The sequence below is a fragment of the Heliangelus exortis genome, chromosome 19 (genome assembly GCF_036169615.1).
Source record: "Heliangelus exortis chromosome 19, bHelExo1.hap1, whole genome shotgun sequence".
NCBI lineage: Eukaryota > Metazoa > Chordata > Aves > Apodiformes > Trochilidae > Heliangelus > Heliangelus exortis.
The window spans coordinates 6,523,563-6,535,786 of NC_092440.1; the positions used below are offsets into that span (position 1 = coordinate 6,523,563).

Below are 12,224 nucleotides of genomic sequence, written 5' to 3' on the forward strand. Positions count from 1 at the left end.
CCTCAGAGATCATCAAGTCCAACCCTTGATCCACAACCGCTGCAGTTCCCAGCCCATGGCACTGGGTGCCACATCCAGGCTCTTTTTAAATATCTCCAGGGATGGAGAATAATATAACCATTTGGCTTAGTTTTACTTAATTGTGATCATTACAGCTAGAAAGTTACTTTCTAGAGGCCCTGTAACTGCACAATCAACTTCTCTGAAAACTCAAGGTTTAAAACTACTTCCTTTTATTAAGCAAAGCATTCTCTATTAGAGAGAATAGAGAATTATATACCACTTACACTTGTGGTATAAGACTCATCAGCTATATGGCAACACCACCTCACAATGAATCAAGAACCCTTGCTCCACCAGAAAAGGCAAAATACCAGATCTCTGCCTGATCCTCAACTATGACAGGCAGTATGAAAATTGAAATCATGGGGTTTTTTTATTATGACATGGAAGAAAAATTCACAAGTTAACTGAAATGCATGATCTAAAGCCATTAACTATAATCTTCCACTCTCACTCAGGCTTTTCCTCCTATCAAAATAGAAAACCCAGAAGACAGGAACACAGCTCTACTGCACAGATTAAAAGACATAAACCACATCTTTTTTTACAGTTAGCATTCTGCTCCTTACCTCCAGTTTTTTATTTCATGTATTACAAAAAAACACCAAAACCACACAAAACCAAAAAAAATTCCCAAGGAGCTGCTAACTGTATGTATCCATCTAAAAATCAACAACCCATTACGTGGAATTTCACAGGCACGGTAAGTTCAGGTCAGGGAGTATGAACAAGATCACAAGCACAAACAAAAATCCTTTCCTCCCGAAGTCCACAGGTAGGGTGACACACAAAGAAGCATCCAAACAAAACCAGGATGAGGTCACCTCTAGCAGGCAGGGCAGGAACTACAGGGACTGCCTACAGACAAAGAAATGATCGCTCAAGGGCCCTGCTGAAAGGGCCACTTTCCCCTCAAGACAACCAACATCCTATTTGCATTGAGAAATAATTCAGCCTTCTGTTACTGAGACAGGGGAGTTGAGCACAGCGTGATTAAACCAAATTTAAGCACCTCGAACAATTCCAGTGCATTGAACCCGAACAAATTCATAGATAGATTATCAGTGATGTATTCCCATTGTATTTTTTTATCCTAAAATACTGTTTTGAATTTAAAAGGCAGAGAAGAAAAAGGAGGGTTAAGAAAAAGCTAACATCCTAGTTCGAGGAGCAGCTCTACCCTGCCGCCACCTGAATTTATAGGGTTTCCTGAAGCTTACAAACTAGATGAAGGAGGTTAACAAGGTAAGCACAGATACATTACAGGAGTCTGCCTGATCTCTATTAAATCTAACCTGCAACAGTTTTACTCTGCAGTGCCCAATGACACTCCAAGGTAAAGAAAAATATTTGAAATCTTTTCCCACAGAGCTGTAAACCCATTATATTTATTAACATTACAGCCAAGAGGGCTTCTTATTTAAGATAACATTTAGAGTGAAAAAACTTATTTCCCTGGCATGTCCAACAACAAAATCAAAGAGAAAGCAACAGAGCACTGTATGGGAAAAGCAAACATTTAACAAAAGCAAACAACAGCAAAGCTTTCTTTTTAAAAAGCATTATTTCTAGTTATTCGCGTTCAAGAGTTCCCCAGATTTACTGAGCAGAAGGAGAAGGTCAAAGAAAACAATAGCTTGCTTTTTGGGTGTTTCAACAGCTAACACACAAACAAAAGCAAAATCTCTCTCGAACGCTCTGCTAAAAAGAGCAGCTGAGCTTCTGCTCTTAGTTCTCGGGTAAAAGCCGCAAACACAAGTAAACAATCCCTTCCATTCCGACAGCTTTCTCCTCTCCACACATCCAGGACCACTCTGCATGCGGCCACACAGAGCTGCCCGAGCCCGGGGGAAGGACCCAAGTTTGGCACTAACCTGTTTGAGTTCCGCAGGCATTGAGGCGAGGTGCCGGTTTCACAGCCTCTAGCAGAGAATGCCTCCAGCTTCCCGCAAACCCTCTGTGGACCCAGTCTGCTGCTCTGACAGTCTCCAGAGCCTCTTTCCTCCGGGAAGCTCACTCCTTTTGTAACCTGACCAGCAACCCCGCCACTTGAGAGCTCCTCCGCAGCCTCCCCACAGACAGAGCCCATCCAGGGAGAAGAGACCGACAACCCGCGACGCTCCGACGGGATGAAGCACAGCGCCGACGGCTCCCACCAGAGACGCGTCCCTCTCACATGGCTCTCCCCTCCTCTCCTCTCCGCTGCCCCGGCGCCCGGGAGGCTCCGTCCCGGGGGGCGGAACTGACGGGCAGCCGCAGCCGGAGCTGGCTGGGGCGCGGCCACGCCCGGCGCGCCGGGGGAGCGGGAGCGCCCGGCGGCTTCGGCTTCCCGAGGGGGAGCGCAGGCTGGTGGCTGGGAGGGGGGGTGAGCCGGCTCCCGGCGGGCGCTGAGCTGAGCGGCCGCTCCCCGTGCCCGGCGATCCCTTCTTTCTTCCTTGTTTCCCTCCCTCCTCCCTTCCCTGCTTCCCCGGGCCGGGCGGGCCCGGGAGGGCGGCGGCCCGCGGGAGAGGAGGGCGCCCGGAGCCCCTGGGGTTCCCACGCTTCCCGGCCCGCCCCCCTCTCCCGGATCTCTCCTGTTGGATTACAGACAAAGAGGGAAAATGTCATTAAAGAAAACGCCTGGAATCAGTGCGTAAAAAACGCTAACCTGCTGCCTAGGGAGGCAGAACGCCCTTCAGATACCGAGTGCGCTAGACGCGCAGTTGCCTTGTGAATTGCAGGGAGGTCTAACGAGACCACAAGAAAGGAATTCCTCTTGCTTGCTTACTTACTTTTTGCACTTCACTTCGAGATTAATATCATCCCTAACTCACCAACACCAAAGAAAGATGATCTTCCATCACAGTCTCCTCCCTTTTCTATCTTACCCAGATGTGGTGAGGCTTATAGCTCAAAGTACAACTGGCCTCGTTTTTTAAAACCATTCACCTGCCCACAAACCTGTCTCACATTCCTTAAAAGGTTGCCTTGAAAATTACTCATTACCAAAATGAATGGCAGATGTCCTACACCTTGCATCCAACACATCCTGCACTAAAAACTGGGACTTTACAGCACAATACAGCATGGTTTTCATGTCTATTTATAGCTTATAAATCAGCTTTTACTATTTTACAGTTCTGGCTTTGAACAGGCAGCCACGCTGCAAACCTCCATGAAATCCCTGGAAAGAAGAGCCTTCCATACTTCCTATTACAAGACCTGATTCTTCTTTCTGCCTTTTCCAAGAAACAGCAGAAAGGGTATGTACTAATAAATATACAAAGGCATCAAATCTTATAAGAAAGAGACCTGGGTACATAGGTCTAAAATACTCTTAAATAACCAGAAAACTTTTCTCCCCCTGGACCCACCACAGGGGTAGGAGGGACTGCTTACCCAGCACTAGAATTAAAGCCTTGCCCCTCAGATGTAAGCACTTAACCAGGTCTGAGAAGTTACCCAGCTAAGTCCTCCCCCAGTGCTAAATAACCAGCAAAGTTTGCAGCCACCAGCCAAGGGGTAATGGTTGCTTTTCATCTTTTGTAGGAGGTTCCTGCAGCAAAACAAAGCAATAAATAAATCCACCACTGTAACAGCTGGTGGCTGAACAATGGTAATTAGAGGCTGAAAGCTACTGGAATCAAATTAGAGGCTATCCCTGGAAAAGAGGGATAGCCAGAGACAGTGAGACCTGCCATAAAGCATAAAGGAAGGTACATCACAATTTTATATTCCTTAATTATGAGAATAGGCACCTTTGCACAAAAGTGTCCTTTCATTCCAGCTTCAGGTTCCCTGAAAATTCTAAAACATGCTTCCAGTGTCAATGTAATTAACATGTTAATTAATACCAATCCTACCAGATCAAGATGAAAAGGTGGCATCTCCTATACTGACATTTAAGGCCGGAAGGAATGTTTCAGACCTATTAAATCCTAATTTCAGCTTTCATGTTACTGTCATTGTCAGCATGCCAACTGAATATTAGAGATAAGGCTTCGTATTTTAGGGGCAGAGCACAGAGTAGAACCATGTTACCTGACTCTGATCCCAGTTTGTTTAAAAATAAATGTTGCAAAGGTTGACAAGGGCAATGGTAGATGTTCCACAAGGTTTAGCTGAAGCGAAGTGTTTTTTCCCTCCAGTGAAGCAAATATGTTCCAAGTCTATCTACAGTGGAATAATTTAAAGGTAACTGGTAGTGTCCTTTAAAAAAATTCTAGAGGCCAAAGCAAAAGGAACACATTTTGTATGACTTTCCTGTACTTTTGTACAGTGCTCTCCCCTCCCTTCTTTTTACCCAACTTCAGTTAACAAACTGAAATAGCTCAACTTTTGCTGAGGCCATGCTGGCATAGAAAGTACCATTCAATTTAGGCATGCACATGGCTATGTGCCAGACCTTTATACACTGTCAAAGAAAAAAATGTTACAAGGTCTGTATCCACAGGGCACTGAAGCAGCTACTCTTGCATGCAAAGCCATGAAACTGAAAACCTTCCTGGATGGACTTGCCAATTCTTATCCACAAAAGTCTCTCATGTTGAAAACCCACAGGTATTTGTGCAAGCCATGCAAGATTACTGTTGCTGAATTTTGAAGTCCCACCTTCTGGAGTCAGGTTGTTATTTAAAAATACAATTTTCCTTTAAAAAAATGTAATAGATGCTTGTAGCCCTTCTGGCTGAAAAGTACATTTTGAAAATGTTTGGAATCAAAGCCAAAGATTATATCTTTTTTAAAATGGTAAAATAAATCTCAAGTCCCCTTATTTCTCAGCTACTTGCAATATTTTACCAGCTCATATGATCTGGATGCTGGATTTGGCAATGCTGAAGTATAAGAACTAATTACCTAAATAAGAGTTATGGATTAGATCCCTAAGGTTATATGGAACTTCCAAATTCTGCCAACAAGCAGTCTATTAGTATCAGAGTGCTGACTACATCACAACCCCCTCTTTTTTTTTTTTCTTTTTTTTTTTTTTTTTTTTTTAAACTAAACCTTAAGGTCTTAATCTGTGCTTTTCCCAGCTGCAAAAGAAGGGTGAAAACTTTTTCTTCTGAAAAATTAAAAATTTATAAGTAGGAAGGTATTTAATTCTCTGGAAGATGAAGTAGTACAGCATCTGGGCCAAGCTCTCTTTTTTTTTTTATTTTCTCCCATTACCCTTAAAAAATTCTCTATCACTAGTGCTGCACTATAGATTGATCTGCTCTCAAAGGCAGTAAAAATGAAATGGTTTACAGCTCTGCCTGGAAACATAACATATGGCTTCAGTGATATGTAATTTCCATAAACCCAGCAAAGCAAGGAAGCACAAGATGAATCAAGAATCCCAGCTGACCATATAGGCAATAGTACCATGATCACCCATGGCAACTCTCAGAATTAAGTAGCCTATATTCATAAAAGTGCTTCCATGCTGAGGGTATTTTATTGTCATTAAGTGAATTTCACACAGCAAATAAACAAGGTGAGGAAACTGAAAAAGTTTCAGGGTCTCGCCATGATGTCTCAGGGTGCCCTATTGTAATGGTTTTAATATAGACACATGAAAATGGAACATTATATCTATATTTACAAGATATATTCTGAAATCTTTTCCTGCTAGCATTTCCATAAGTTTTAAATACATTTGAAAAATTACATGAGCTCTTTCAAATCAATTGTATTTGCTCCAAAGTTGATGCATGACTTGTAGGATGAATCCCCCAAATTATTTCTAACATTTCCACCAACATTGTTTTGATAATCTTTTTTGCTTTCATACTGCAAGGTTATGAATGGAGATGAAGCCAGACTGCCTGAATCAGGGTGTAGTTTATATAAAAATGCAGGATGATTTTTTTGTCATCCTTGTTTAAGAATCCAGTATTAAAGGTGGATCCAAAGGATCACAAGGCCCAAGAGCAACATGGCAAAGGGGAAGCAGACACACTCTGCAGAGGGACACCATTAGGTAGTTCACTAAGGTCAGGGAATTTTCATTTATATACAAACATAGCTTCCATCTTGCTGCATCTCGTGTCAGTCAACTCCATTTCATCCAAGTTGTCACATGACAGGAGGAGAACAAGGACAGTCTGGTGACAGCACTGTTTACATTAGAAATAAAGGACAGAGGAAGCTACAGGTCACTGCATAGAGGTCTCGGTTGAATGGATGAACTATGTCTATTCCTGGCTTCATTTAGATAAGGATCAACTACATTGTACAGGAGTGGAAATAGAAAAATCTCCCCCAGTTTAAGAAAAAAAATTTAAAGCATTAAATTTATAACAGAATGGTAATAGCAAGGAAAGCAAATAAAATTTAAGGTCGGTACTGTGTCCAAAATTTCACACTGTAGTTAGTGGAAAGGAAACACTCAAATACAGGAGAGACCCTGATAGCTGTCTGCACTATTAACTGATTTTTATGGTAATTACTCCTCAAACCAAAGCCTGAAACTGTTTTAGATTTTCTTCAGAGGAGAAAATTCAGATCTCTGTGCATGGAACTTTATTCCAGTGCAAGTGTCTTGTGTTTGAACTACATAAGACTGCAGAGAGGAAGAAGAGCTAATTGGGATGGGCTGGAAACATGGACACTATAGCTCTTTCCAGTCTTTAACTATCCTAGTCTAAAAGTACCACTCTTCCAGCAGCTAAAAATACATTTTAGATTAAATCCTTAAAATTAACTTAGCCAGTATTCTACAGCATTTCCCAGTCACCACAACTATGGTTAAAAAATACTCTCTTCAGCTAGTAATTTGGTAGCTTAAAAAAGGGAGGTGGTTTGGGGTTTTGTTTTTTGTTTTTAAATCTGTATCAGGAGTAAACTGACATTTATTTAAATCAAAGCCTTTAATTATAGTTGGCATGTAGCTTCAGGCTGCCCATAGCCATCTCTGGCCATTCTGTTCTCAGTCACAATGATGACTTAAGTGAATTACTCCACATTTGTGACAAAGCAAGCAAGAGCATAATTTGAACCATTAAGCTGGCCTAAACTAGCAAAAGGCTCAGAATTTATCAGTGGCATCATAACTCAACCTTCATTCTGCATGCTTTTAGCATTAGTTCACAAGAGCTTATAGATCCTGGAGACATGTGAAATGGAACTGTAGAAATTTTTTTGTTTTAAAAGCCAGGTGGAGCCTTTCAGGTCCAAAGCTTGAGGGGCTCAGGGGAAGAGGAAATTGCCCTTTTGCCTGCTTGTTGGTTTTAAAGGTTCTGCAAAACAGTCTTGCTGCTCCATAAGGATCTGCCAAGGATAGAGGCTTACAAAGACCAACCATCTCCTGTGCCGTGCCCTCTAGGCATAAAGGCTTCCTTGTACATGTATGGATCAAGACCTGTATTAGTAGCAAAATCTTCTCATAAAATTGAGAGAAGCGGGGCAAAAGAATTTTTAAACCCTCACAAAACCTTCCTGGACATCCTGGCTGAACTAGAACTAAAATGTAGTAGAAATCTTAAAAAGGCAGTGCAATTAGTCGTGTTCTGCTGCCTGAGCTCAGAAATAAACAAGCAGCATGAAAAATAAATCACAGCTTTAAAAAGTAAGATGTTTTCATGTTAATTATCAAGAAACAAATGTGGTAAATGTGACTATGAAGTTGTTTTTTTAAGAAGTGCTATGAAACCTGGTATTACTCTTTAATGTTTACATTTGAATGTTCCTGTTTTAAAACATTTTTAATTACTTGCAGTTATACTTACTGATCTTGCAACACAGAAACTTCATGCAAAGAACAACTTAGATGCCTGTTTACATAACAACATACACACAGCAGGCAGAATTTATTTTTAATGTGGTTGTCTTACATGTACTTATAGAAGAAAACGTAGTTCTATTAGTGAGGTGCTGTAAAATCATGGAAAATGATTATCAAACTGTGAGTTTGTCATTCAAATGAAATAATTTTAATTTGCACCAGGCACAGTTCCAGGCCAGAAAGGTGAACAGTTGTGAGAAATTATTCTTTCACAAATTTTGGCAAAGAAAATAATAAAGTATTTGCCTTTCAGTTGCTTCAAACCTCATTCAATAAAAATTCACACAAAAGTTGAGAATTACCAAGGCAAATGAAACTGCAGAAATATTTTTGAGATGCTTAGGGTAAATGTGGTCATTGCTTTGCATTATTGTCATCATTAGCATAAACTGTTTGCTGCCTTGCTGACAAACATTTGACAGCCCTTTGGAATGCAGCAGTTACCACATAAAGCTGCAGAGAACATAAGAGAGGAAGCCTGAGACATGAAAGTGAGGTACTGTTGCTGATAGAGAGAAAAGTGAGATTTCTGCAGAGGTGTGCATCTTTGAGCAAAAAGATATATTTTCTACCTGCACACGTAATTATACACACTGCAGAGTATATAATTATATCTTGAAGAAACAAACCACTGTGTTGGAAAGAATACAGTAAATCTCTCTTTATTAGTCAGTTTCTCAGTTATTTGGTTTCTTTTTTTAAATTTATTTGATCTTTTGGGATCTACTTCTTATACAAACACTTCTCAGATGAAGCATCATCTTGTGAGTGGATTCTGCTGCATGCCAGCAGATCTGAGCCCCAGATAACTCTGATAAATAGGATTGAGGTGGTTTGCTTATCAAATCAATCACTTTTGGAAAGTATTTCACAGCTTTTGATACAGCTGGTCAAATCTTTTTAGTTGTAGCTGAAAGGTATGCCAATGTTGACATTCACTTTTGTATCTATGTTTTTGCCATCTAAAGCCTTAAATAAAGACCCCTGCAGTCATTCCAAGAGTGCTACTGCTCTGGCTGAATTCCTCTAAGTGCTTAGCAACACTGTCTCAACCAATTGGCAGTACTTTGGTCCTGAGGAACATCAGTTCCTTGCTTCCTGGTTTCCACTGTTGCTGAGCTATCAAAAAACCATCCTGACTCAGGAGTTGATGTTTTCACAGAGATGGAACAATGTCCATAAAGAAGAGAGCAAAAGCTCCAGCCTGTAATCTAAACTCAACTACTATGATCTCCAATAGAGCAGAAGCCAGGGATGGGATGATGCCTCCTGCATGGGGAACAAGTCTCTCTGAAAAGCAGCTGAGTAACAGCTTCTGGTCCAGTTCCTAACTGCATTTGGATTCACAGGTACTGCAAATATCTCTCGGCTCACACTGAATGTTGATCTACAAACTCATTCCCCCATGGGAATCATATTCCCAAATCTCCCCCCTCAGTCTCCCTTGCAACCTTTGAATAGTTGCACATATGCAGAAACTGAAACATGACCCAGGTCATTCCTAGAAATTCAGTAAGACTACTCATACGTCCTGAATTTACAGGATCAGGCTGATGGCATAGCTACTGCATGTGTAACTGCAGAGTGATCTGGAGGCCAAAAGAACAGGAGCTCAATTACAGAGGCAGGAGGGGGGAGCAGGGGCACCAGCAGCTGGCTGGAGAACAGGCACAACGCAGCTCTGACACACTGAACCATGCTGGACCCCTGAATCAGAACTTAAGTTTTCAGCTGGTTTTATAAAGCAGTTATAAAACATCTCTGGTTTAATTACCTGTGAGTGTTTTCCTTGGTATTTGTCAGTGTACACATGAAACAGGGCAAAAGTACTGTAACACCCAGGAGCTGTCACCAACAGACAGCCCTGCTCTCTGCACCTGATCTTACCTGTAAGGCACCAAATTAAAAAAAAAAAATCATTTTGCATGCTGTCAGTCCCTTAATATGAGTACAAATACAACAAAGTAAGCCAAGAGGTACTACAAACTAGAACTAATTACTCAAAACTTTACACGTGAGCAAAGATGGAACTGTGTTATGAGATGGAAGACAAGACAAAAAAGTAAGCTGGTAACTCAGTGTAGTTCAGAACCCATTTCTCCTCACTGCATATGTTTGAACATGGATGTAAAAGTTATGCACTTTCTTACTATCAAAGCACTGGAAACAATTCCTGTCTTCCAAGAGCCTGCACTATGACAGTGTGGAATGGAGAATCTTAAAACAGAATTAATGAAATACAGACAGAAGAGTTATTGTTGCCCAGAGTGTACCTCAGAAAGGTTAACTTGATGGTATTTTCTTAGGAAAGCTATTTGAGCTAATCTTTTATTTAATTCTCACCATGTGTTCTGGTGGGCTTTAGACTTTACCTTTTACTGAAAATTGGCCCTCAATTACCAAATGTCATTTTTGGCAGATGTCACAGGTACCTCAGATTAAGATAAAGACTGAAGAAGACTGGTGCTTACTTATGGCTATAAAATATCTGCCAAAAAAACCCATTAAAAAAACCACAAAACAGGAAAACACTTTTGTGCTTTTTTTTAAACAGGTGTTCTTTCTCTGGAACATAGTAGAAATATATATGATACCATCAAAGTACTGTACTACAAAAGTGCAGTCAAAAACATCTCAGACCTGGAGAATCATATGGAAAAAAAGCCCTTACCAGTTCTGGAGGCAGGACACTAATTAAATACGATAGAGAATTTTGAGCTTGTGTACAGGAGTGGGTATTACTAGGTATATAACCAGATAAATAGGAAATATCATCACACTATGCTGATTGAGCATGGTTTGATTATTAGAAATTTCAGCCCAATACAAAATGCTTGCACACTTTACCACTGAGGATCTTTTAGGGGAAGAAACTATTCACTAAAACTGATTTAACTTAGGCTTTTATACCTACTTCTTTTATAATGGGAACTCCTCTCAAATCCCCATAGGTCACTGCAAAATTACTGCAGTCAAACTATTGTTACAGTGTATTTGCTGGCAAAACAGGCTTATTGGATGCTGTGCTTTATTTTGGTTATGAAAAATTAACAGGAATGGAAATTGTCAGTGTGTACCGATGGGGAAACAATCCTGGAATGCAAACATTGTTGTTCAGCTCCCCAGATGACAACTTGAGAGAGCTTCTCTGAAACCCATGGAGCCATGCCAACTTAAACCAGCTCAGGATATAGCCTTGTGTTTAATAAGTTTCACATGTCTCATGTTTTAATAAAAGTAAAAAAAAAAAAAATAAAATTCTTTATTATTGAAAAGTTAGGCTCTGAATGGTTAACTCTCCAGTGATAATATTGCAGCTTTGTGCATTCAGCCCACTATAGCACATACCCTACACGTGCATGTTCATATCTTCTCCCTGACCAAATTACTTCCCACTGTGAAGAGCAGCAGAGGGCTGCTTTGAAAATAAGTTAAATAGAACCAGGTAGCTTAAACTAAACACCTCACAAATGAAGAGTATTAAGATTTATCAAACTTGCAAAAGACATTATCAAGCAGATACTGTAACATGTAGAAGATGTGATAGGTGCTACTCACCAGTGGCTTAGAACCTTACTGGACTATGCCTGCACTGGGAGACTGGTAAAAAGGCAAAGATTGGCAAGATTTCCACAGTTTGGGATACCATAACAACCACTAAGTGTTTTTGTTTTACATTCTTTACTACAAAAATCAGAGAAGCAAACTCAAATACACATTAACAGACAAGCTCTGCTTTTTTTAGTACAACCAGATTTTCACTTTCAGAAACAAATAGCTATGGCCAGCCATGTGGCTCTTACTGCTCAAAGCCAGAGTAGGGAACACAGTCACAAGCATATTAATGAGAAACATTTCAGCAACACTTATAACCTCTTATTGTGAGGACAGGAGTTCCCAGAAAAGCCTCCTCTGGGACAAATCCCCATTAAAGAATAAACTCACTGATTTCTAATTAATACCTGAACAAACCATTAATGATTTCTTTAGACTGTCCAAGTAATCAGCTTCTCCCATTAGAAACAACTTAAAGAACCTTTTTAGAAAAACGCCCCGTGCTTTCTGAATGTAAAATTACCAAGTGTAGCCACAGATTTTTAGCAGTCACAGCACATGCCTGACCTCATTTGCAGATCTGATACTTCTTGACAGGGGCCAAAAGCCACAATGCCACATACACAGGCAGCAAATATCAACAAGTGCACCACAGTTCACTTGTGCCACTGGAGTATTCTACCTTCACCCTGAACAGGCAAGAACTCAGCAGTAAGTGAAGTGGCTAAAAGGCCTGCTTAGGGACAAGGAGCTATTGTTATGGACTGAGTATAAGGGTGAAATTTAAAACAAAAACAAACAAAAAAAGAGTGGCCAGCAAAAAATCCAGAATGAATTAATTAGAATCAATATTTGCAGA

General features: G+C 40.5%; 1 protein-coding gene across 9 annotated transcripts in view; it reads right to left on the reverse strand.

Annotated features, from left to right (window-relative positions):
* ARVCF (ARVCF delta catenin family member) overlaps positions 1-12,224 on the reverse strand; it is a 243,566-nt gene that overhangs the window by 134,485 nt on the left and 96,857 nt on the right. Inside the window, exon 1 of one of the 9 annotated variants that reach the window (XM_071763531.1) lies at positions 1,938-2,519. The exons of 7 other annotated variants lie outside the window; for them this stretch is intronic. In XM_071763531.1, coding sequence (XP_071619632.1) covers positions 1,938-1,958 — 21 coding nt within the window. In that variant the 5' untranslated portion in view covers positions 1,959-2,519. Of the gene's footprint in view, positions 1-1,937; positions 2,520-12,224 lie in introns of those variants that run through there. One more of the 9 variants, XM_071763534.1, reaches the window with a different exon arrangement.